This window comes from Astatotilapia calliptera, chromosome 2, assembly GCF_964374335.1.
Source record: "Astatotilapia calliptera chromosome 2, fAstCal68.1, whole genome shotgun sequence".
NCBI lineage: Eukaryota > Metazoa > Chordata > Actinopteri > Cichliformes > Cichlidae > Astatotilapia > Astatotilapia calliptera.
The window spans coordinates 22,104,911-22,129,751 of record NC_137423.1 but is presented as its reverse complement, the minus strand read 5'-3'; the positions used below and the strand labels follow the sequence as shown (position 1 = coordinate 22,129,751).

The following is a 24,841-nucleotide window of genomic DNA, read 5'->3' as shown; positions in this document are numbered from 1 at the left end:
AGACAATTGAAGTAAAAAAGAAATTGAAGCATGCCAAAAAGTTCTGGTCCACGTTGCCAGAGACTGTGTGTGTAAGCGAGGGGATTGCAGCTGGTGATGAGTGCTGGAATGGTACAGCGAAAAGCAGGTGAGAGGCGCAGACTTCACAAAGAGAGAATCTAAATTTTACTGCGTTGCTTGTAAATTATTGAATTTAAAGTCTAATGCCAGACTTGATTCCACCAGGTACGAATCAGATGTCATTGGCAGCGGGCTGGCCAATCAGATATCAAACCCGGACGTGGACGTGGACATAACAAAACCAGACATCGTCATCCGCAGTCAGATAGCAGTTTTGAAGGAAATGACGAGCCGGCTCAAAGCTGCACACAGCGGCGTCGACATTACTGCAGAGAGCGGTGAGAGCGGTTAATGAGCTTCACAGCTTTTGCGACTCGGTTTCCTAGCTGCACGTCTCACCTGCTTGTCTTTTTTTGCCCCCTAGATGATGACGGCAGCGGAGATGAGAGCGGCAGCGGTTGCGACGGTCCGAACTGCGACATGTACTTCTCTGTTCCACCAACGTCTGATAAAGAACGGGGTGGAAAAGCAGCGGGTGGAAGTGAAGTGGCTGGATCACCACGGGTTAATCCAGTGCAAAGCAATAACTCAGCTGGGGTCACCTCACGGGGAAGCATGGCGCTGGCGCTCTGCGGGCTCGCCTTGGCCCTGTTAGCTTCCCGCTTGAGATAAAACTGGCTGGACAGGGAGAGGGAAGAGAACGACCAGGAGCAACAGCACGAAGGGGAAAACTGTCAGAGAGACTTTAAAAAACAAAAAGACTGCCTTCAGGACATTGGACTGTCCACTGTTGGGGTGGGAGGGGAAGAAACTTCTTAACATTACAATAACCTCACTATTAACTATTTGTTCGTATGTTGTTAAAGACATCAGTGTACAGCAGTATGATTTTTCTTCCCAAGAGATCCACCTTTGTCGCCCAGATAAACCTGCCCTCCGACAGCTCTCTCCGAGCTACTTTTTGGTTGTGCTTGCAGCATTTCACACTTACTTTGGCAGTTTAATCTCATGATTAACTTTGTGCCTTCTTCAATGACTGAAATCTGACATCTAAGCATTAAGAAAGATATTGGGTCAAACTCTGAGTGCCTGTGTTGGGACACATCTTTAAATTTCTGAGGCTGGTCTTTCTATCGGTCACAAAACACGACTAATAGAAACAGAACCCACGTGACGCTGTCTTATTACTAATTCAAAGCTTTTTTTTATTTTTTTGCACATTATAAAAGTGCATACTGTGAATATTTGTGCCTGTGTGCATTTATACTTTTACAAAGGCCAGAAATTCTGAAGCATTTTGAGACTTGTTTTGCTCGGTTTGCTTTGGAGGCAGCTCGTCTCAAAAATGCAGTGAGAGTTTACAGCACAGGTGCTCATGTTTGACCTGAAGATGGCGTCGTTCTGTGGAAGAGTCTGCGGGGTGCTCTGCAAGCCCCTAACACGCATAATGTACGTTTGCTGCGAGCATTTCGCATCTTAACTTTAAATTTCTTCATTATTATTTCACTGAACTTCTTTCAGCTTAAGCAATTCAATAGTAAGGTTATACCTCGTGCTTACTGAGTCAATGTGATCTAGACCATAAGGTTGAGTGTCTGATAGAGTTGGATATGTCCCCTGCCATTAAACCCCCTAGAAGGCAAAGCTGACATGTCCCAAATGCCCTCTTTTTTTCTTTTCTTTTCTTTTCTTTTTTTTTTTTTTGGTACTGTAAGCTCAGTTCGGCACAGAAGATCTGACTCTATACAGTCTTAACGTTTGGAAAGAAAAGAGGGCAACATGCACGTTTTGGGAGCATTTTAATTAAACAAGACAAGAGGAACAAAAGTCAGTGTTTTAACCAAATGGAAATCTAGAAAAGATTATTTTAATACAGGGTTTTATGTTGAGGAAGTGTTGAGATTTTTAGCTTTTTTTTTTTTTGGTATGAAGATATATATTAGGTACTACAGTGGATTTTACTGGTAGTTGTAGGTGGTGGAAGAGGTCAGTGTGCACAGATAAGGGGTGCGCCCTGGTCAGTGTGCACAGGTTTTGGGGCCTTTGTTTTGTTTTTCTGGCCCCGTCCCACAGTACACGCTGTACCTCGTTAAATGGCCTGTGTCAGTATAAATGGACTCATTCTGAACGGTTCTCATCATTTCAACTCAAAGTTAAGTGTTTTCACAATTACTACCAAAATTAATGCAATGAAAGGTGCCTGATTATTTTTTTATGTTTGGTACATTACTAGCATCTTCTTACGTTTTTTTTTGTTTTGTTTGTTTTTGGGAAAAGAAAAGAAAGTGGCTGTTGTTGATGATTTATGATCTATCTGCTCAGATTCCCTGAGGTGTTTGAGTATATTGTTACCAGCTGACAAGCACAATGTACGTTTTTTTTGTTTTTTGTTTTGTTTGTTTTTTTCTTGGAGCTTTTCATTTGATAATCGGGTCTGTTAAGTTGCATTACCTGAACATCTCATCTCTACAACGATGCCGACTCGTGCAGCATTGCTGCACTAATGTATTCCATGTATTTCAAACATGCATTTAGAACTTACACATTATCAAAAATGCAACATCTACAATGTTTCAGTGTGCAGATTAAGGTGGACAGAAATATACATTTTTGTAAAAGTATAGCGAAAAGATTTGCAGCTTTAATGCGAGTCTGCACGGATGAAGTGATTAGATGGGAGTTTATTCCTTTGCATGTTGTCTGGCTTTGACATTAACAGGTTGATCTTGAGCTTACGGGACATCTTCAGGTTATCAGTTATCATCCGCAATCATCAGACGAAGACGTCGTATCAAGATCTGACCTTGAAGGATTTGATGAAACATCTATGCAACCCGTATGAAATACTGAAGCCTTAATTTAAAATCAAAAAGCTGTGCTTGAGCAGCTCGATTTGGCATTACTTCTGCAGGTGACCAGTTTAATTCTAGGTTACTGTTTTTTCTCCCTTGTGTTCCACCAACATTTCCACAAGGGCTCGTGCACGTGTTCGTGTCATGTGTGAGGAGTGTGAAGAAGCCCGACTTTTGGAGAGACGGAAGAAATGTTTTAGGCTGACGACGGTGACAAAAATGTCTGTGCTTGCAGGCCAGGGCAGCAACGTTTCCAGCTGGCAGGAGTTGGTCCAGCTGCTGGAAGACGTCCATTCGGTCCACAGAGCGAGTTCAGTCTTGTGTCTTTTAAAGTTGGACTGTTGTTGAAACCTTTCCATGTATGCCTTTGGCCCACAAGAACAGAAAGGACTCTCTCTGAGGATGGAGTGAGTGACTGAAAAGAGTGGTGGGGGGGAGTGTAAATAAAAAGCAGCGGTTTTAGATGTCTCTAAAAGAGGCCCTACAAGTACACCAGATTTCTACTTGTCAGAGTATCTCCTAAATGTTATGGAAAAACAAGATGAGATAGATGTTAAAGTGTAAGAGAAAATGTATATTAAACAACATTTTTAGTCTTGTTGAAATAAAGACTGCCAATATTTAAATGTGGTGTGACTGCTTGCTTCTTGGATTTTAAGTTTTTGTGGTCAGTGTTTACATAAATGCATGCATAGTGTCTTGGTTTACAGTCGCTTGGTCGGAGATTGCTGCAGATCCAAATCCCCTTTGATTTATGTCTGGAAGGCCACCCGGCTTGATAACTGCCAAGTCGATCATGCACAGCTGTGGTGACCCCATGCAACAAGGAAGCAGCCAAAAGTAGCTTTCTACTGGTTACAATGCATGATGCGTGCACACACTGGGCAGAGGATTATAGGATACTATCATCATTGAGAAATGAGGCAACAAGCTATGAACTAGAGCACTTGTGTTTAATTGTCCTTTCTAATAAATGTGTGTTTGACCCCAATTTGAATTGTTTTTAAGGGCACGACAGAAGGTCCACCTCCAGCTGTTCAAACCATGTTATGGGAGACGGCCAATCAGGAGGAAGCTGACTTGGAAGTTATTTTTCAGGCAGTGGATGAATTGAGGGATTCTATCAAGAACCTGTTTACAATTTACTGTGATTTTTATAAATTATGAATCAAAGTAAATATTATAGAGAAAATATAAATTGCCGTCCTTTATTTAGAGAATATCCTGAGCCCCTTATATATAAGTCCCAGAGACCCATAGTCCCAGAGACCACCCTCATCTGCCTATAAGGCATACAAGGAAACAGGGCTACAGTCTACAGTCAACCACCCTCACTGAATAATGGAATTGATCAGTGGGGACCAGAGAGAAAGAAATTCACCCAGTTGGTTTTTTGGAGGCAGACATTCTCTCCAGACTAATGTGATCTAGAAGTAAAATTCTATATTGATTTGATTAATACAGAAACTGTGTTTTCTTAGTGATGCATAAGGAAGTAAGGAGTATATGTGATGTATCTGCTTCCATATCTAGTTCACTTATGCCACCTAAGATGCACAGCTTAGGTGAGCCTTGGATACAGCAACTAAACCATGTGTATAAGTCTTCACATATCCTCTGCCAGAACCTCTAAACAGCAGAATTGTCTTTGCAGTAGGTACATATGTTTGAGTGTGTAAAGCCCATTTGGAACAACCTTTGTCCTGTACAGTGTGTTCTACGAAGAATTTTGCATTGTATAAGATGTAAGTTGGGGCTTTTAGTCATTTTGAAGGCGTTTAAGCATAATTCAGGGTAGCGGAGGGGCTGGATCCTACCACAAGGTGAGAAAACCAATCTATTATCACCTATGGCCAATGTAAAATTAACGTAACCCCATGCAGATCTTTGAATAGGATACTGGCAGACACAGAGAAAGCATGTAAACACCACATAAAAAAGGATTGCTGGACTCAAACCCAGGACCTATTTGCTGTGAGACAACAGTGCCAACCACTACACTACCGTGCCACTCACACAAACTTTGCAAACCAACAGCTAGAAGGTTTTTCAATGCATTTGGAAAGAAAGTGTTTAATGTTAACTCAAAATTGTCAACCTCACAACATTTATTAAGAAGTCTTTTAACATCCACGATCGGATTATCATGACCATGATCATGACCTGGACAGGTTGACAGTGTGTCACAGGGCTTTTTTATTCCTGTATTCCATTATTTTTCTACCGAGAGAGCTAACACTAGTGATCATCACGGCTGTGTACATTCCACCCGATGCCAACGTAAACATGGCGCTCTCTATCCTGCTGAACACCATTAACGAACAGCAGCGGGCCCACCCGGACGGTGTTCACATAATTGCAGGTGACTTTAATAAGGCCAACATAAAGACTGTACTCCCAAAGTTCTATCAGCATGTCAAATGTCCCACCAGAGGAGAAAACACTCTAGATCATGTTTACTCCAACATCAAGCATGCATATAGAGCCATACCCCTCCCCCACCTCGGTCAGTCCGACCATCTCTCCCTCCTGCTCTCCCCAGCCTACACCCCCCTCAGGCGCAGTGCCAGGCCCACCACAAAGACTGTTACAACCTGGCCGGAAAATGCTCTCTCCAAACTACAGGACTGCTTCACAGAGACAGACTGGGACATATTTGAACACCAGGACCTAGAAACATTCACAGGATCAGTACTGGACTACATCAAGTTCTGTACTGCAAATGTGACAGTGGACAAAAGCATTCGGGTTTTCCCAAATCAAAAACCCTGGATGACCAGCGAGGTCCGCTCACTCCTCAAAGCCCGTGATGCTGCCTTCAGGTCAGGTGACAGAGCTCTGTACAGGGCTGCTCGAGCTGACCTGAAAAGGGGGATTAAAAAAGCCAAGTCAGACCACAAAAGGAACATCGAGTCCCACCTGTCCAGCAACAACACACGAGAGGTGTGGCAGGGAATGCAAGACATCATCAACCACAGAGGCAGTACTGCGAAAACAGAAAACCCGAGTGGGCAGCTGGCAGAGGAAATAAACAGCTTCTTCGCCCGCTTTGAAACACCACAACAGCAACACTCATCTGCTTCAGCCCTGCTCCCATCCTCATCCTCACCTGGTTCCTGCACCGCTCCACTCACTGTAACAGAGCACGATGTCAGACGTGTGCTCCTAGCAGTGAACCCCAGGAAGGCGGCCGGTCCAGATGGAGTACCTGGCAAGGTACTAAGAGCATGCGCACACCATCATCTTCACCAGACTCTTCAACCTCTCACTGGATCAGGCAGCCATCCCATCCTGTCTAAGATCAGCCACAATCATCCCAGTGCCGAAGAAGTCTCCCATCTCCAGCCTGAATGATTACCGCCCTGTGGCCCTCACACTGGTAATCATGAAATGCTTTGAGAGACTAGTCCTTCAGCACATCAAGGATTACCTCCCCCCAGAATTCGACCCCCACCAGTTTGCATACCGTGCAAACAGATCCACAGAAGACGCCATCGCCACAGCCCTCCACGCTGTGCTGAGTCACCTAGAGCACGGCAAAGCTACGTCCAAATGCTCTTTGTGGACTACAGCTCAGCCTTTAATACAATCATCCCGGACATCCTCATCACCAAACTGGTCACTCTTGGCCTCCCTCCTCTCACATGTGCCTGGATAAAGGATTTCCTCACAAACCGGCCCCAGACTGTAAGACTCTGCCCTCATCTCTCCTCCACTCGCACACTGAGCACCGGCTCCCCACAGGGCTGTGTGCTGAGCCCCCTCCTGTATTCTCTCTACACCCACGACTGCAGTTCGACCCACAACAACACTCTCATCATCAAGTTTGCTGATGACACCACGGTAGTCGGACTCATCTCGAAGGGAGACGAGGCAGAGTACAGAGAGGAAGTCCTGAAGCTGGCAGCATGGTGTTCAGAAAACAACCTGGCACTGAACACTAAGAAAACCAAAGAGCTCATTGTTGACTTCAGGAGACACAGCACCGACTTGGCCCCCCTCTACATCAACGGGGAGTGTGTGGAGAGGGTCCACACTTTCCGGTTCCTTGGTGTCCTCATCTCTGCTGACATCTCCTGGACAGGAAACATCTCAGCGGTCATCAAGAAGGCCCAACAGCGGCTGCACTTCCTGAGAGTCCTCAGGAAGTACAAGCTGAACTCCAACCTGCTGCTGACCTTCTACCGCTCGTCCATTGAGAGCCTGCTAACCTACTGCATCATGGTATGGTACGGCAGCTGCACCAAAGCAGATAGAGTGAGGCTTCAGAGTGTGGTCAAGACAGCACAAAAGATCATCGGCTGCCCTCTCCCCTCCCTGATGGACATTTATTCCTCCCGCTGCCACTACGCTATATGAATTTAGAAAACAAGATTACATCATAACATGGGAACACATTTGTTAAAAGATCCTTATTTATGTCTCTAAAATGTAAAATCTAGACTTAAAATGTGGACTTAAAGTGAGATGTCTGGAACACTACTCCTTTGGTTAAAATAATAAAAAAATAAAAAATAATAAATAAAAAAAAGGTGTAGTTCATAAAAACTCATGAAAAATCCTCATTCATACCTCTGGGGTACAGACGCTTAAAACGGAATATCCAAAATGCTTCTCTTTTTTTCCGGATAAAATTTATATTGCCACCTTTTTAGTGGTTTAGTTTAATGGCTTCAATGCCTAGGAAAAATAATGGTGAATTTGGATGTTTATTATTGAAGTGTCTTGCAACAGGGCTGGTTAAATCATTCCTCTTGATCGAGCTTCTGTGTTCGTTAATTCGATCTTTAAGAGGGCGGGATGTTTCTCCTATATATATTTTATTGCATGGGCACTGTATCATGTAGATTACATTTTTAGTTCTGCATGTGATAAAGCCCTTTATGGCAATGGTTTTGTCACCTATAGGGTCTTTGAATGATTTAACATTTTTGGTGTATTGACAATTAATGCATGCCCCACACTTGAAATTGCCATGTAGGTTATGGGTTATCAGGATTTTATCTGGAGTAATAGGGTCCTGGTAAGCTCTAACAAGCCTATCTTTGATATTCCTTCCTCTCCTGTAGGTTATCATTGGTGGTTCTTTGAAGGTACCTAATAAGTTTGGGTCATTCTGAAGGATATGCCAATGTTTTAGAATTATTTCTTTAATTGTTCTGGTTTTTGGCGTAAAGGTTGTGCAGAAGATAAGGTTGGGTTTATGTTTTGGAGATTTCTTGGTTGTTAAATAGACATCCCTACTTACTGAACTCACCTTCTCTTCTGCAGAACTTCAACAGTTCTCTTTATACTTTCTTTCTTTGAATTTGTTCAACATCTCTTCTTTACTCTCATTATATTCATCATGAGTCTCACAGATACGCTTGAGTCTAATCAACTGGCTTACAGGGAGGCTCTTTTTGAGGTGGTTCGGATGGAAACTTGCAGCATGTAATAATGTATTCCGATCAGTGGGTTTAGAATACAGAGATGTGGACAGAGATTTGTCTTTTTTTGTTACTTTCATGTCCAGAAAGTTAATTTCTTCAGTACTGTAATTGAGGGTGAAACGTAAGCCTGCAAAGTGTCCATTAAGGAATTCTACAAACTCTAGTAATATAGAGACTGGTCCTTTCCAGAGTAGAAATACGTCATCTATATAACGTTTCCAAGATACAATGAATGGTAAATAAGGGTTATTTTGGTGATTATATAGAATTTGTTCTTCCAGATGACCAACAAAAAGACAGGCAAAACTGGGGGCCATTTGGGTTCCCATTGCAGTGCCAGAGATCTGAAAGTATGGCTAAAATTTGGCATGAACTTTTAGTTTTTCAAAGAGAAAAATATTTCGATTAGTAAATTTACGTATTTCACAAGCACCTTTTATACATCTTAATTGCTTTCTATCTAACATTCACACTCTGATAATCACGCTGGAAATAACTTAGATTCAGTATCTTGGCCAAGAACACTTTGGGGATATAGGCTAAAGCAGCCAAGGATCAAACTCCCAATCAGTAGTTACATTTATTTGAATTATGCAGGGGTAGTTAGGTTAGCCACAACAACCATCAAGTAACAAATGACAATTGTGTGTGTGTGTGTGTGTGTGTGTGTGTGTGTGTGTGTGTGTGTGTGTGTGTGTATTATGTACATGGTTCTGTGCTATACCATGCATTATGCATTGGTTCTGTGTGTCTGAATATGTCTAACTACTCTGTATGTAACAAGAGTTACGAGCCTATTTTAAAAATATAGGGAGTATGATTAAAAAGTTGTCAGAAAAAAAACCGACTCAAGTAAAGTACTGATACCTGATAATTGTACGTAAGTACAGTAACGGAGTATTTGTATTTCGTTACAGTAACGAAGTATTTCCAACTCTGCTTAAGTGTAATGAAACAGCTCCTAGTATCCCTCACTGTTTTTAAAGCTTCGTTTATTTATTTATTTATTTATTTATTTAATCAAATTTCCATTTGTTCCGCTCGCTTGGGTTGACTTTACTGTGTGTTCCGTTGAAACCTGTCCGGCGGAAGTTGTGATCAAGGCCTCGTCACAAAAGCAATGGCGAGCGGTATCGGCAGTGAGTAATATATTTCAAGTCTTTCTGTTTTTCCTCGTCATTTATAGACAGTAGTAATAGCAAACAAACTCCAAGCCTTGCAGCTAGATTATTTTAGCCAGAACCTGTAGCCCCTTACCTTGCTAAAACGTTGCACCGTGTTTACCTGTGTGTGTGTGTCTCACGAATGTGTCCCCCTTAATCGACTATGCTAAGCTAACGCTATAAATTAAATATTAGCAATGCGTATGTTGTTGTTTTTTTCTAGAAATGTATGTGATACGTCTCTTGATAGGGTTGTGTGTTTTAACTTATATTCACGCCCCAGTAAACGTGAGGAATGCTTTGCTGTAATCATATTAGCATACCCAAGCTAATATCAATAGTGTAGCATTAGCTAGCTACCTTGGCTAAATAACGAAAGACGTTTAAATCATTCATTTGACGTCGTTGCCCTTGGTTTTTTTTATATTTTTAAACTTAAAATAACGTTTTCAACATATTACGATCTGAACGGTTTTTATTGACCGTACGAGAACAGGACCGTCGTATGTGTGGTACTTAGCGAAAAAACAATAACAAACCATTAAAAAAACTGAGACAGTCCGCAGAGACTGATTCGTCATCTGACTGATGATAGTGTTCTTCTTAGAAAAAATACTAGTTTTTTTTAACATGTTTTTGTGTGTATTTGACCAAGTAAGCAGGGATAGAAAGTTCCGTAAAATAGCACTCAATTAAAAATAATGTTAATTGGGATTTTACTCAATTAAAATTGTCAAAACGCAGTCAGATAATATTGCTAGTAATAACAAAGCCATAACGTTACAATCTAATGTGGCAGAACTACTACTACACGTAACCACAAGCCCCATATATTTTATGTTCAGTTACTGAGATTACCCTCAGATGCTTTTGCAATTTGGATGGAAGCTTGTGTGGCAGAATGAAGTTAACTGAGTTGTTTCGGAATGTCTCATATTTTATGTGGCTCTTTTTGAGCCATTGCTTTTGCCCTAAAATACAGGTTTTCAATTAGCTTCTTTCAGCTGTGCCTTTTAGGGGTCACCATAGTGGATCATCTGGACCATCTGCCTCTATCTCACCCAACCCCTAACATCCTCTTCTGTCGCACCACCCTCTGCATAGTCCTCCTCCACTGCATCCACGAATCTTCCCTCTGTTCTTCCCCTTTTCTTTCTGTCTTGTAGCTCCATCTTCAGCGTCCTTTGTTCAGTATATCTATTATCTTTCCTCTGGTCATATCCAATCAGTCAGCTATCTCCCTTTCCCAGTCCCTGCTCTGTCCTCCACGCTCCAAAATTTCTCTGTTACTGACTCTAGCCACACTAACCTTGGCCTTCTTCTAATCTGTCTTCACTCATCAGTGGCATAGTTTCCACTGGTACTCTGCTTGCCAGCAGCACTGGTTGCAGTTTGTGGGCTCCTGACCAGTCCAGTATGCAGATCTTACTAATGAGCCACATGATTGGATTGGTGATGATTTTAAGTCAGATCCTCTTCCTGATGCACCCCTCTCCATTATTCATTTGGGTTTGGGGCAAGCCAGTACACTGTGTACTGGCTTGTGGCACCCTGTGGCTTGTTAGCTAGTAGCAGGAAAAACAGTCAATCGTGTAATAAATTCTTCTTTCCCCCCAACAGAACACAAGATACTGAATGTGGGGCCGACGGAGCCCTGGTCAGTCAGGGAGAAATTGTGCCTGGCCTCCTCTGTTATGAGGAGCGGAGACCAAAACTGGTAAAAAGAAATATGCTCAGCTACTTTTGTGTGTGTGTGTGTGTGTGTGTGTGTGTGTGTGTGTGTGTGTGTGTGTGTGTGAGAGAGAGATTTAGTTTGCCCATGGGACCTCATATTCATATTTTAAATGTGTTGGAGAAATGCTGTAAGGAGAAGATATGTAAAATGATTTAAGGATCTTGTTTGATAAATATAACTGTAATTGTATTTACTATCATTATATACCACTATTTTTCTGCAGTTCTCCTAAAAATGAGCCATATAATATGAAAATTATCTTCAGAGGGTTTTGTACCATTTCTTTTAAGATATCAGTGTTTGCAAACAGTTTGTGCTTTCCCTAAGATTACCAGTTTTTGTCTAAATGAACCATCGAACTAGAATATATCAGATTGAGTGTCTTAACAATGATCCTTATGGTGGTTATTGTTCTGTGCTCATAATCTGTTTCAAACACTGGCAGTAGGTGAGTGCAAGGCAGTTCGTAAGACAAAATAATATTATTTTATTTTATTTTTAAAATGCTTGTTATTGTTAGATTATCTGCTTAATGCTTGAGTTTAGTCTGAGGAGACTCTCTGTGTTCCAGGGTAAGTGTAAGTAGAGCCATCAAGCCTTTCGCAGAGCCCGGGCGTCCACCAGACTGGTTCTCACAAAAGGTGAGAGCATAACAAATATTCCTTTTGTGAATTTATCTCACACTTCACTTCCATAAGTCTTCAGGAAAATTGTCTTTTGAGTGTAACTGCAGTTGGACTGATCTCCTCTGCTCACCTATAAGAATAATTTGTTCTCTGTTTCTCAGCACTGTGCCTCACAATATTCAGAACTGCTGGAAGCTACTGAAGCCCCTAAGTCAGTATTACAGTGTGTACACATATCTGTGTGCAGATATAAAAAGTAAACAATATTATTATGCATTTTAAAAATAATTTGAGAGTTGACTCAAAATGTGTGTTTTCCTGTTCCAGGCGTAAGCGCGGTGAGAAGGGCGAGGTGGTCGAGACCATCGAAGATGTCATCGTTCGTAGGCTGACCACTGAGAGAATAGAGGAGTTAAAAAAACTTATACGAGATACACAAGAGCAGTACAGGTACATAAACTCTTAAAGGGAAAACATTTGACAACTTTGATATCTGAACTTTAACCCCTTTTTGCTTTGTTTGTTTTAATCACAACAGGAAGTTGAAGAAGGAGGTGGATCTGATACAGATGGGTCACATGGACTCCCAGCTGAAAGAGCTTTGGGGAGAGATCACACTGTAAGCATCTTATCTGTGGGATAGTGCTTCCACCTAATGGGTGGATTACCATGATAGCTGTTTCACACAACCAACTCCAGTGTGTTAAAGATCTTGCAGAACGCTGCCAGTAAAACTTTGCTCTGTTTGCCAGTAACCAACAACTATACATGTTTTGTACACTGTTCTTTTATTTATATATATATATATATATATATATATATATATGTGTGTGTGTGTGTGTGTGTGTGTGTGTGTGTGTGTGTGTGTGTGTGTGTGTGTGTGTGTTTTCTAATATATCTCTTATTCACATTTTTCTTCTGTCTGTGCTGCTGTAACAAGTACATTTCCCCAATGTGGGATTAAAAAAGTATATGTCTGTATCTCTGTAGATGAGTGGGTTATTTAGATAAATGAGGGCGTTCTCTCATTTAGTTTTGTATACAAACTGTTATATTGTCATAAAATGCTCATTTTTTTTGTTTGTTTTTTTAAATTTGTCTTACCTAGAAAGAAGAAGCAGGACGAGGAGGAAGCAGAGCAGAAGAGGAAAGCCACAGAAATGGCGTACCAAGGTAGTTTAGGTTCACTTTCACTCTACGAAGGCTGGTGCATGTATTTCTTAGGAAAAGGCGAAGAATTAGTTGCAAACTTGTTGCTCTGTGGTGGGTGTTGCCATTGTCATTGTCTGTATGTTATGGTAAGATCTGTCAGAGTTTGAAGTTAAGTATATATGTCATACTATTAAAATTCGAGTGAGTCATTTGATATAAAAACAAAGTTCCCATATGAAGCTGAAACCTGTGATCTTGGTAAACTAAGGGACAGATTTGTGAAGGTAGAACTTCATTTTGTACCTACAGGTTTTTTTAGCATAAAGATTTCCCTTGTTGGCACGAACTCTAAGCTAAGATTAAAGACGACCATCTCTCACATCCACGTACAACCAGGAAGATTCAAATCACACGTCGAACCTCGGCCCACACATGTAGCCGACCTGTTGCAAAGCCCTTGTGGTTTTGGCTATGTGGACAATACTAGAAGGGAATTAGGATGTCTGAAAACAATAGCACTCTAAAAAATGATGAGAGGTCCTCTGTAGCCAGGCATTTTATTTCTCCTGGACTATTGCACTCTACATTTTATGGCTATTTGAGGTTGTTGGATAGAGGAAACGTTTTGAAAATAGAGTTTAGACCATCTGCAAACCGAGAATCATGAAGATGAAGTAGAAAAATTCTTTGCTGTAATTTATAGTTTGATATTTTTAGGAAGGGGAGGGAAGCTTAATAAAAACCTTAGGGGTAACATAGATGTGAGATCAGAATCAACTGAGAGGATGTAATAAAGCAGGAGTATATGCATCTATATCTCAGAAGATTGCAACTTCTCGTCCTTCTTGGAATGTTTCTCAGCTTCTCCTAAGACAAGAGCATCTTTCACTCAAGTGCTTGGGTTGGAGTGATGATCCTCTCACATGATGTTCAGGATTTCTCTGCTGCTTTTTTTCAGATTTGTTTTTAAGGAGAGTTTGAAAATTGTCATGCTCACCTCCACTCTGGTCTTCTGTCTGTATCGCAGCTCGCCAGGCAGTGAAAAACACACCCAAGCGTCTGCCCAGTGTGACTTTACGGTCTCCCCTGGGTGCCAGCCCGCCAAACCTGGATTCTCAGACTGACTCTTCAGTGCCCACTCCATCCATGGATACAGGAGCCGGTGTCTCTGAAGATACAACAACCACCACGCACTCAGTTGTAAGAACACTTAGTTTGCCATATATACTTGTTTAGCTCACAGGATAGAAGAATGATGGTGAAGGGAAATGAGTTTATAAGAGTCCCAGTTTTCTGTTAAGAGATAAATTTCAGCCAAGCTCACAGCAACATAAACCATTTTTCACTGCAGTGAATATGGAGACGTCTACAGTAACATTAAACATGAGTATATTCGGCCCCAGGGGTTATAGTTTTTGCCTCATTACAAGTCAGAGGAATAAGATCATCTCGCTCCGTCTCAATGACTTCTCTGCTGTCTGTCAGGCTCAGGGGGTAGGAGTGTTTCTGCCAGCAGCAGACCCTCCAGGACCTGGGCCCAAAGATGGTGGACTCGCTGTTCTAGTCGATGACTCGCCACAGAAAAGGCTCCTAGCCCAGAAGGCCACACCGCCACCCTCACCTCTACTGTCAGAACTGCTGAAAAAAGGCAACCTCATCTCAGCCAGCCCTCGCCTGGTGAGAGGCAACTTAGCATGGCTCATAACATCCAGAAACGATGTGATTACAATGAAAGCCTTTGTGCGAGTCTTGCTCAAAGGCTTTAGACTCAGTTCTGTAAAATACCTGAAAACCAGCAATGTGTGAAAACAAATCATTTAAATGCATCTGTAAAGTGCAAATCGATTTGGAGTATTTTTAAATTCCTGGCTAAGCCACTGAGTTTTGATACCTATTCTAATACTAACATTCAAAGAATGAAAGTAGGACTTGATCCACTCAGTGGGCAATAAAGCCTTATTGTGATATTCTAACATCAGTATTCTTTTAAATCTTCTTTTATGCTCTGATATTTTTTATTAAACCTCACTTTGGTGTTTTTGTTGTTGTGTTTTTTCTGATGTCAGGTTGCAGAGGGCGACTCCACTGGAAGCCTAACTAATGGCGTACAGACTGCTACGGCAGCCACTGCCTTACCACCTGGCCATGACATCATCACAGGTAAACACACCTAACTAAGTTTCACATTACACAGGAGCTACTTTCTTTACAGCTTGCCTGGTTGCTGTCCTGGGAAATGATTGCATTCATGGGGCTCCTAAAAATGTCCTGATTTTAAAAAGCAGGTTAAACAAAACCTAACTGGGCATCGTGACTCCTGGTTACTTGTAATTAAGATAGACAGAGCATGTTCAAAGTAACACTAAATGTCTTGGGGGTGTCTGGGGGAACGTTTTTGCTTGTCTCTCATCCTCCTTTTTTTCCTGTTTTTCTACAGTCTGTTTCTAAATAAAGTCACACGTCCGCGTTGTTGCATTTTAGTCATTGTTTCCTGGTTCAAAGAGGGAGATACGGGTCTTAACTTTGCAGTAAGATTCTTGTTGCATGCTTGTGTTCTTATTTCGTCACCTGCACGGGTTTACAGAGGGGGAAGCGGAGGCCGCAGTGAAGGCAGAGCTCGGTGAGGACACGGGATTAGTAGAAGAAGACCTCGTGGCTGTGTCTTACATTGGTGATGAACTGGACCTGGAGACAGTGGGAGACATCATTGCCATCATTGAAGAGAAGGTACGTACTGTGTAGGGGCTGCATTCGTTTGAGATTAATATGACCAGGAGCAGAGTTTATTTTGTAGGTTTAATATCAAGTATTTTAGTCGTTGATTAAGGCAAAGACACTAAAAACAAACTAATACAAAGAAAATATGATTTAGAAAATATTTAGTGTTAATTGGAAAACAAAGAATGAAATTTTCCATATTTTATGTTCCCATTGTCAGACTTGGACTAAACATTTAGCTAAGAGTGGCCCTGAAGAATCTCTAGAGCAGAACAAGGACTGCCTGTAGATGGCACAACTACACTGAGGATTGTCACAGCAGCAACCTGAACAGACTGCCTACAGGAGAGCACTAGACAGGAAGTACTGACAATCGCTCGTTAACAGCAACTGAATTTTCACAATAAGAAAAAGGGGATTTTTTCCAGTAGTATATTGGTTTCTTTATTCCTTTGGATGGGGGGAAAAAATGTAAAATCTCAAAATTCACTTGGCCCACCCAACCCCTAGAGCCGGTGCCAAACATAAAGTCTGCGGCCAGGCAAAGACTCCAGTCCGGCCCACTGGACAGCTTTGGAAAATGTGAAGGAGGGCGTAAATTAAAGAGGCCTTTCACACTGCACCAAAGTACTTAAGTAATAGCTTAGCAATTAAATAAGAGAAAAGTTCCTGTGTTTTCACTGTAGAGGTTTCTGTGGTTTTTAGTGGTTCCACAGTTAAAACATATTTTCTGTGACTTAACAAAAACTTTGCCAGAACTTTCTGGAATTTTACACATTTTTTTTCTTACAATTTAAACCCAAAGAGTCGCGTTAATACATTTTTCTCATTTGCTACATCAGCGTTTCTTTAAGACATGCTGTTGAAATTGCACTTCCTTTTCAAATATTAAGACATCTCAGAAAGGTGAGTTTCACAGCTGTCTCAAGATCAAAGTAGGCTGGATGTGGCCCATGATGTAACGATCACAACCATAGTGTGGTCAATGAACTCCTACCAGTATGAGAGCCATACTGGAAGGAGCCTAGTGATCCCAGTAAGGTCACATGTGTCTGACAGGTCAGGAGGAAGAGGCCACAGTTATCGCTGGTGGTTTCGGTAGGTTGGGGTTTAGCTTAAGAACTCCTCTTGTTTTTTTTGTTTGTTTGTTGTTTTTTAATTGGAGACACTTCATTGCTGCTCTGACAGTCAGCAGGTCTAATACCCGCTCTTTCACTAACCTGGCTCCCCATGTAAAGTTCATGTGTGGGGAAACACTGAAACAACATAATGGTTTATCTTTTTGATCATCATCCCAGGACGATGACCCTGTGGCTTTGGATGCAGCTGCGGTGGAAGCAGCTCTCTCTCTGTGCGAAGAGGCCGTGTCAGAAGGTCACACCCTACCTGGCCCCTGGGAGACCCAAGAGCTGAAAGCTTCAGAGCCCACACCCACCATCCAAGAGTCAGCCCCCCCACAGACACCTCAGGATATGGTCGCAACATTAGCCCCGACACCTGCCAGCCAGGAGACACAAAACCAGCCAGATACTAACAGGGAAGAACCGCTTAAGGGAAACTATGAAGGACCTGAGGTGACGGGAAGTGATGTCACTTCTTCTGTCACCTCTGATGATGGTGTAGCAGCAAGTGAAGTCGCAGAGGAGGGGCCCGTGGTCAAAGAAGTCACTGAAGCTACAGTGAAGAGTGAAGGAGAGGAGTGGAGTCAGCCTGAGCCCAACCCACCTTGCTTAGGTGCGTGGATTACACACCGATCTATACCCACAGTGGAAATGCTCACACATTTCTGTTTTCTCATTGTCTCCTCGTTTCTGTCCCACAGACTCTGAGGACAGCTCTGTGTCCGGGAAAGAGTCCAAGGTAACACATTTAAGGCTACGTACATGTGTGGACGGCATATGATAACAAGAATAACCGTTATTTTACTCTGTGTGCTTGAATCCAGGAGGTGAAGGAGGAGGAGGCAGGGAGCGAGGGCGACCCCGAAGAAGCGATGGAGCTGAAGGACGAGTGTGGAGAGGGGGAGGGTCCATATTTATCTGAGGTGGATCGGGCAGCAAGTGAGAGTGAGGATGGATACGGCCCGCCCTCCCAGCGCTACACTGCTGATTCACTGGCCAGCAGCCCGGCCTCTTCTTCCCAGCTGTAAGTGTCCAGGTGCTTATTCTTCCAGAAAGGGCGTAGGCAAAAATATTCACCCTGTCCCTGGTTTTACCAGTAATAGTAAAACCAGGAGTCTGTTTCTCCTGAAATAACCCCTGCTATTCTTCTTAACAAAAATATTAGGGGAAATCTTTCTTTGAAAATGGATCAAACTTAGCTGACTTTTGTCATTTTCATTGGGCTAACAGTCTAACAGTATATGCTTTTGTTTTTTTTGCTTTTCTCTCCCACTCTGCTCCGACTGCCTCTCTCTTCTTTCCTGCGTCAGCTCTACATGTGGCGAAGACCAGGAGGCGGTCCAGGCGCAGAAGATCTGGAAGAAAGCCATTATGCTGGTGTGGAGAGCTGCAGCCAATCACAGGTAGAGCTTTGTACCAGAGCTCAACAATAAATTGTTCAAGTCTTGTTTTTTTTGGTCAGTAAGTTCAAATCAATTTCATTTGATTTATTTATTTTTGTCTTATTATTGTGAGTTTCATCAATTTCCAGCTTTTTGTATCGAGCTGGTGTGACTGAATGAGTAACTACATTGTTGGACATGCTGCAGCGCGTTTGCATGAAACCATTTGACTTTTTCCAGTCAGTTAAAGAAGTTAGAGACTCGCTTGAATCCTACAGATTAACCCGGGTCACGTTGTTGAGAGGAAACAGGTGTTTTACTTTTGCTAATATTGTGTTTCTCAGGTACGCCAGCGTCTTCCTACAGCCTGTGTCAGATGACATCGCTCCAGGTTACCACAGCATTGTACACAGGTCAGACCGCACACACACACCCTTCATTTTTGAAACAAGCTCAGCTAAAAATCGTTGCAGCCTAACTGTTCAACTAAAGTACCAAAACAAACTAACTGCTGCTGCTTTCTTGCTGCAGACCCATGGACCTGTCCGCCATAAAGAAGAACATCGAGTCCGGTGTTATCCGTACCACCGCTGAGTTCCAGCGCGACATCATGCTGATGTTTCAGAATGCCGTCATGTACAACTCGTCGGACCACGACGTGTACCACATGGCGCTGGAGATGCAGCGTGACGTCCTGGAGCACGTCCAGCAGTTCCTGGCCACCCAGCTCATCATGCAGACCTCAGAGAGCGCCATCTCTGCCAAGAGCCTCCGAGGCAGGGAGGGAAATCGTAAACCAGGAGAGCCAGCCGAGAAGGTGGGTTGAGCAGCAGACAAGTCTGATTGTGATGAAGCAGAGTTCTTTATTAAAAGCAAAAGAAAGTTTCCACACATGCCAGTGCTGATGTTTTGTAACTACACTGTAAACTCTTGCCTCTCTCCAACACTGAGTGCTGTGACTCCTGTTAGATCGGTGCAATAAATGTTCTTCCAGGTATTTAGAGTTTTATGATGCCTGCAAAGCTACTGCGAACAGTCCCTCTGCCCGCCTCCAAGAGAAGGTGGAGAAATCTAATCTAAGTTTAATGCATTTTAATTATTTACAGGAAGTGCACAGTCCCAGAACTGGCTGTTTCTTGTAAACCACAGATAGCACTTCCAGTTTATGGAGTCATAAAGTTTTTTTTTTATTAAGGGCATTTTATATTGGTGTAGATAAATGTGTTTGGTATATCAGGACCATAATTTCAGTGTGCCATCATGCTGCGGTTGGCAGTCATTTCAAAACTGGATGAAAATACACGCTTATGTGGAAGAAACATAAATAGTGGATTCATTAAATGTTTTTGACGTGTCAGTTATGCTCTGTGAAATGTCACAGACAGACATGCTGTTTTATTTACTGTCAGCATATGAAACCTGAGGAAGCTGTGGGTTCAGCACACATTTAAGTGACCATGCAGTCAGTGTAGTTCTGATTTATGTCACATAGAATATGACAAATGGACTAGTTTTCTAAAAGAACTTATTGAAGAATTGACCTCGATACACCTCACCCTGTCTCCACATTACGATCCCAGAGTGATGCTACTGTACTGTGTCAGTGTGGTGTGAAGTACCAGAAACCAGTGGTGTGATTAGGACACAAGGAGTTAAGAGTGCCAATGTATTAAAGGGTCGGCACTGATGTGCATCATACAAGTTAGGCATGCTCACTTTGTTACACAGCACTGTCACTTCTAATTGCTGTAAGTGCACTTTCTTAATCTTGACTTCCCAGCTGCTTCACATCCTGCATGCTGGCTGCACCGGTGCTGTCTCTCTAGTCTATCTCTGACCCTCTGCTCTGTTTCCTGTTTCTCTCTCTGCATCTCCTACTGTGTGTGTGTGTGTGTGTGTGTGTGTGTGTGTGTGTGTGTGTGTGTGTGTGTGTGTGTGTGTGTGTGTGTGTGTGTGTGTGTGTGTGTGTGTGTGTGTGTGTGTGTGTGTGTGTGTGTTATTTTCTCCCATACATTGCATATAAAAAATGGATGTAACTTCATCCTAGCTAACCTTTTTCTTCCACTCTTGTTCTCAAACATGGAGTCATTGTGGAAGTGCCTTAAACATTAATTTCTTCTTATCGCCAGCAGGGGGTGACAAAAGGTTGTCTGTGGAAAAATGACACTTCAGCTCCTTTGATCTATTACCTCAGTAAACACTTTTCTGATGACTGTCTTAATAAAACATGAGGTTCATTTTATGAAGAGTGAAAAACAGGATAAAGCTGTAGCGTGGCACGCAGCGTCCCTGAATGTGTCAGTCAGATCCAATCCTCGCTCGTCATGTTTGGTTTCAAAATAATAAAATGACGCCGTAAAAGCTCCGCTTGAGGCTTTACAACTGGGCTTTGCATTCACAGTTGTCACAGTGGCTACATCCATCTTTTATCTGCACCCTGCTTTCTCCTGTTTGAACGCTTGAGTGTGTGTCTAATAGGATATGGTGGAAATTTGAAACATTCAGACAACACATTTTGGGAAGATGTCATGTTTTCTTGGAAAGTCCACACTTAAAGACACATTTTGCAGAATATATTTAACAAATATTTCTACAGATGTAGTAAACTTTTAGTGTTTTGTTTAACTGCTACACAGCAAAGTCCAACTTCTCCGTTTTAGAACTTTAACAAGTTGTGCAAACTGTGGTGCGGTGCTTGTGAGAGGTCCTCACACCTCTGCGTTGCTTCTGTTTGTGCCTGCTTGTGTACGCGCTTCATCTCCATGAGTCTTAATATTTCCAGACTGCATTCAGAGACTGTGTGTGTGTGTCTTGATGTTGTGTAGAAATGTGCGTTTGTGTATGTGCAGCTCTGAAGTCAACAGGACCCCCATCTCCTGAGCGTGTCTCTGTGTTTGACGCAGACTTGTATGAAACTTGCTTTCTCACGCCTGTGTGTGCTTTCTCTCTCTTTCTCACTCCGATGTTTGTCCTCCTACAGGACAGTGTCCCAATGGCCTCTCCTGCTTTCCTTCTCTCTCTTTTTGTAAGTATTCAGGTTCTCGCTCAAGTTTCACCAGAGTCAGGCCAAGCTCCGTACACGCTTGTCTCAAAGCTAACATGTACACACATACACAGTGTTACACACTGCACACACCTGTCTGTACCTCTGATCTTTCTCTTTATTTCTACTGAAGCGGCTTTGGAGGACAGTAAGGATTCAAGACGCCATGAAGGTCATTAAAGGTGGACTAATACGACCAGTCAGAAAATAAAAACTATATAGATTGATAGGAGCAAAAGTCAGCTTGCAAACTATATTACAAACCTAAACTGGCCAATTTTAGTTGAACTCACTCGCACTTCAGACTGGTGGGAAATACTCAATAAAATAAAAAACAAATATAAAATCAAATGTTAAATGTAAAATAACCAAGCAACATCCTGTGGCTCTCACAAATAAATGGGGAAAGAGACACAACCTTCAGTTCTTTTAAGAGCCACTTGAGACTGGCTTTAAAAGTGAGTCAATCCTCATTGACTCCCATGTTAAAATAACCAACTCTACATCAGATAATCAGATATCACTTTTCAGCCCAATAGAAAAAAATATTTTTGGTGTCTCTGATATAATATTTACCCTGTCTGAAAGACCGTGTTTAAGTAAAAGTGGGTGTGGACTCTTTGATAGACAGCCAGTCGCCAGCAGAGACAACTGTAGCAGCTCGGTCTCTGTTAGGCCTCAGCATGGATAATTCAAGTCATCTGCATTTATAGTGTTGGTGCCTTTTAGAGTCTTTTAATTTAATTATCCATAAAATTGGCTTCAGTTTTTAACATAGTATTTATAAGTAGGTATTTCTGTGATGCAGTTTTATGGGAGCAGCTTTAGTTTTAGCTTGTAACTTGGCGCACTGCCCTCAGGATGGTTATTCTTTTTTTGTGTATTTTTATTGGCTGATAAGTTAAGATTTAAAAAGAGATTGGAGAAACGCCCTACAGCCACGAGTGTGAATGTTACATAGTTTGTCCAACAGAGGGCATGCTTCAACCACCCTGTTAGCATAGCACCACAACACAACAACTGGCTGATTTAGACGAGTAAAAACATACAACACATAGCAAATGTGAGGAAATTGTTTGGGTTTTATGTGTCAAAAAAATGCTGATATAAGAATATCAGATTGCTTCATAGTGGTTGTTTGTAAACAAGTGGTTAATGTAAAATGACCATCTTTTATATACAGCATGTTGAAATAACCATTCCTCATAGTGGCGATCCAATCTAATCGGTCAGGTTTTCCAAGACTTATGACGGCAGATTCAAAGAGATTGTTGCTCTAAACCACTGAGCTATTAAAGTGGTGTCAACTACTCAGCAGTGTAGAAGTGATTAAATGCAGAAGAGATGGGCCGTGAGCCTACGCCCATCCTGTGCTCTATAGATGTGCCATACAGATGATATAGAAATGAAAGACTTCTTCCTCTACCTTGCAGTTTCTCTCTCTCTCTCCCACTCACACTCTCTCTCTCACTCTCACTCACACACACACACACACACACACACACACACACACACACACACACACACACACACACACACAAACAGACACTCTCATATACTGTCTGTATCACCCTCATAAACGTTTACATTTTTGTTTGCACCAAAGATTTTTCCCATCCCGCACTCACACTCTCTCTCTCTCTCTCTCTCTCACACACACACACACACACACACACACACACACACACACACACACACACACACACACACACACACACACACACACACACAGGTAACTTTCATCACCCAAGCTTCCGTCGACCTTCGGTTAATGCCAGTTTCCTGTGTTTTTCCGTTAATGTGCGTTAGCATCTCTGCATGTTCCAGTTTCTTTTCTCCTTGTTTTCTTTTTATTTTGCTCATGATTATTTTCTGTTCATCATTTGGGGAACGATGCCTTCCAGGGTGGATTGTGCTGTTTTTGTACGGAGCTCAATGACACAAGGAGGCCTGCCACAGGGCCTGCCTGACCTTTGACCTGTACACCTTTACGTTAAGCGTGCTCTTTCTCTCTCTCCACGTTTCTTTGTGTCTCTGCTGCAGGATGGAGGCACTAGGGGGCGGCGGAGTGCCATGGAGGCCGACCTCAAGATGAAGAAGTAGTGCAAGAGGGGGCTGAGAGCCGCTCTTCGAATCTTGCAGCTGATTGCTTTCTGGTCACTTTGGTCGTTTTCTGAAGAGGACTGTGCCGTCTCCATGTGCCTGGTTTTTGTGTGCACACACACACCTATACTAAGGGCCATAAGTGTGTGTGTGTGAGAGAGCTGTACAGTGTTTTCTTCGCTCCCATTCATGGGGCGCCATGGGATGTTGCACCAATTTTCCCAAGAATAATTTCACCAGCACGGGTAGCGGGGGTCATAATTTGCCCCTGCTGCAACACAAGGTCTTTGTGGATAGAGAACAATACTTTCACCAGCAACAGTTTGTTTGGGATCAGATGGGAACGGGCCAGATGAGTTCTACTTGGCAGATTTGATCACTTTGAGTCGTGCATACGTCCGGCACCCGATTATGCTCAGCCCCTTTGGGCTGAACAGACGTCAACAACGAAGATGGCCACATGAGCAACCATGATGTATAGTTCCACAAATTCAAAGCGAGTCTTCTAGTTCTGCATGTTGGGCTGACACCACCCCGAGCAAAGAAATCTGTTAGTTTGATCACTGCTAAAGCATAATGGTAAAATAAGAGTTACTTAAAATATTTCATAAAATAGATTTCTGATCTTCTTTTTGGTTGCAAAATTGTGGTTTGTGTCTTCTATTAATAGTAATTTAATTAATTTGATTCAATCTATTGGCCATTGTCTACCAGTGCATGTTTCAGCCCATTAAACTGCAGATCCTTCACTTTTCTACTGATCGTACTTCTGAGTACAATTGATAATAAGGGTAATTATATAAATATAGATAAAATTCAGCCACAGGTTAAACTCAGTGTAACACTTTCAGCACTGAGCAGGGCTGCCACTGATGTTTGGCAACAAGCTCTTAACCTGAGGTATCAACAGCACCAAAAAAAGGCTTTCAAAACATTACCCGGCTCTACAAAATATTTAATTAGGTTGACCTCAAATGTCAAAGCCCTTCTTTTACAAGGAAATATACACTAAGGCCCAAAGTTGCCCTTGAAGCAGCTTTAAATACCAGTGGTTTGACAAAACAGTTGTTTTTTAATGGGCTTTAACAGATTGTTGCTGAATCATTGCCACTTATTACTTAGGATGTAGGCTGTGCATAGAGCACAGGAAAGATTTTTGTAATGCGTGTCAAGGAGTGAAGTTTTGTACTGGAAAAGGTTCATGTAGTTGTGTTTGGGTAGCTGATACATTTGTGTAAATTTGTTAATAAAGATTTGATCTAAACGTGTAAGGGATCAGTTTGGGATTTAAGCAGCATTTCACTTTGAATTTGAGTAATGATTAACTTGACAAGGGGAATTCATTCTGTGGGAACAGTTTCCTGGTAACTGCATTTTGTGCCCTCAGGCTTATTGTAATCAGGAACGGGATTATTTACAGTTTCTATTACCTGTAAATGGGTCTGTAATTATGA

General features: G+C 42.2%; 2 protein-coding genes across 3 annotated transcripts in view; both read left to right on the top strand.

Moving 5' to 3' along the window:
• Window positions 1-3,538, top strand: part of gpc4 (glypican 4) — a 32,842-nt gene extending 29,304 nt beyond the window's left edge. The window contains exons 7-9 of the mRNA XM_026187258.2: window positions 3-127; window positions 226-398; window positions 485-3,538. Coding sequence (XP_026043043.2) covers window positions 3-127; window positions 226-398; window positions 485-732 — 546 coding nt within the window. The 3' untranslated portion in view covers window positions 733-3,538. The remainder of the gene's footprint in view (window positions 1-2; window positions 128-225; window positions 399-484) is intronic.
• A 5,818-nt stretch (window positions 3,539-9,356) lies between these two features.
• On the top strand, window positions 9,357-24,655 carry brd8b (bromodomain containing 8b). Of its 2 annotated transcripts, XM_026187229.2 has the most exons (19): window positions 9,357-9,483; window positions 11,128-11,224; window positions 11,814-11,883; window positions 12,030-12,079; window positions 12,196-12,318; window positions 12,407-12,487; window positions 12,977-13,041; window positions 14,048-14,220; window positions 14,506-14,697; window positions 15,087-15,180; window positions 15,605-15,747; window positions 17,037-17,472; window positions 17,561-17,598; window positions 17,684-17,883; window positions 18,170-18,262; window positions 18,586-18,654; window positions 18,773-19,058; window positions 21,222-21,266; window positions 23,328-24,655. In XM_026187229.2, exons 1-19 carry the CDS (start codon window positions 9,465-9,467, stop codon window positions 23,385-23,387), a joined length of 2,334 nt encoding a protein of 777 aa, XP_026043014.1. In that variant the 5' UTR covers window positions 9,357-9,464; the 3' UTR covers window positions 23,388-24,655. The 2 variants fall into 2 exon arrangements, with proteins under 2 accessions (XP_026043014.1, XP_026043021.1); XM_026187236.2 differs by lacking the exon at window positions 21,222-21,266 and having other exon boundaries at window positions 9,358-9,483.
• The last annotated feature ends 186 nt before the right edge of the window (window positions 24,656-24,841 follow it).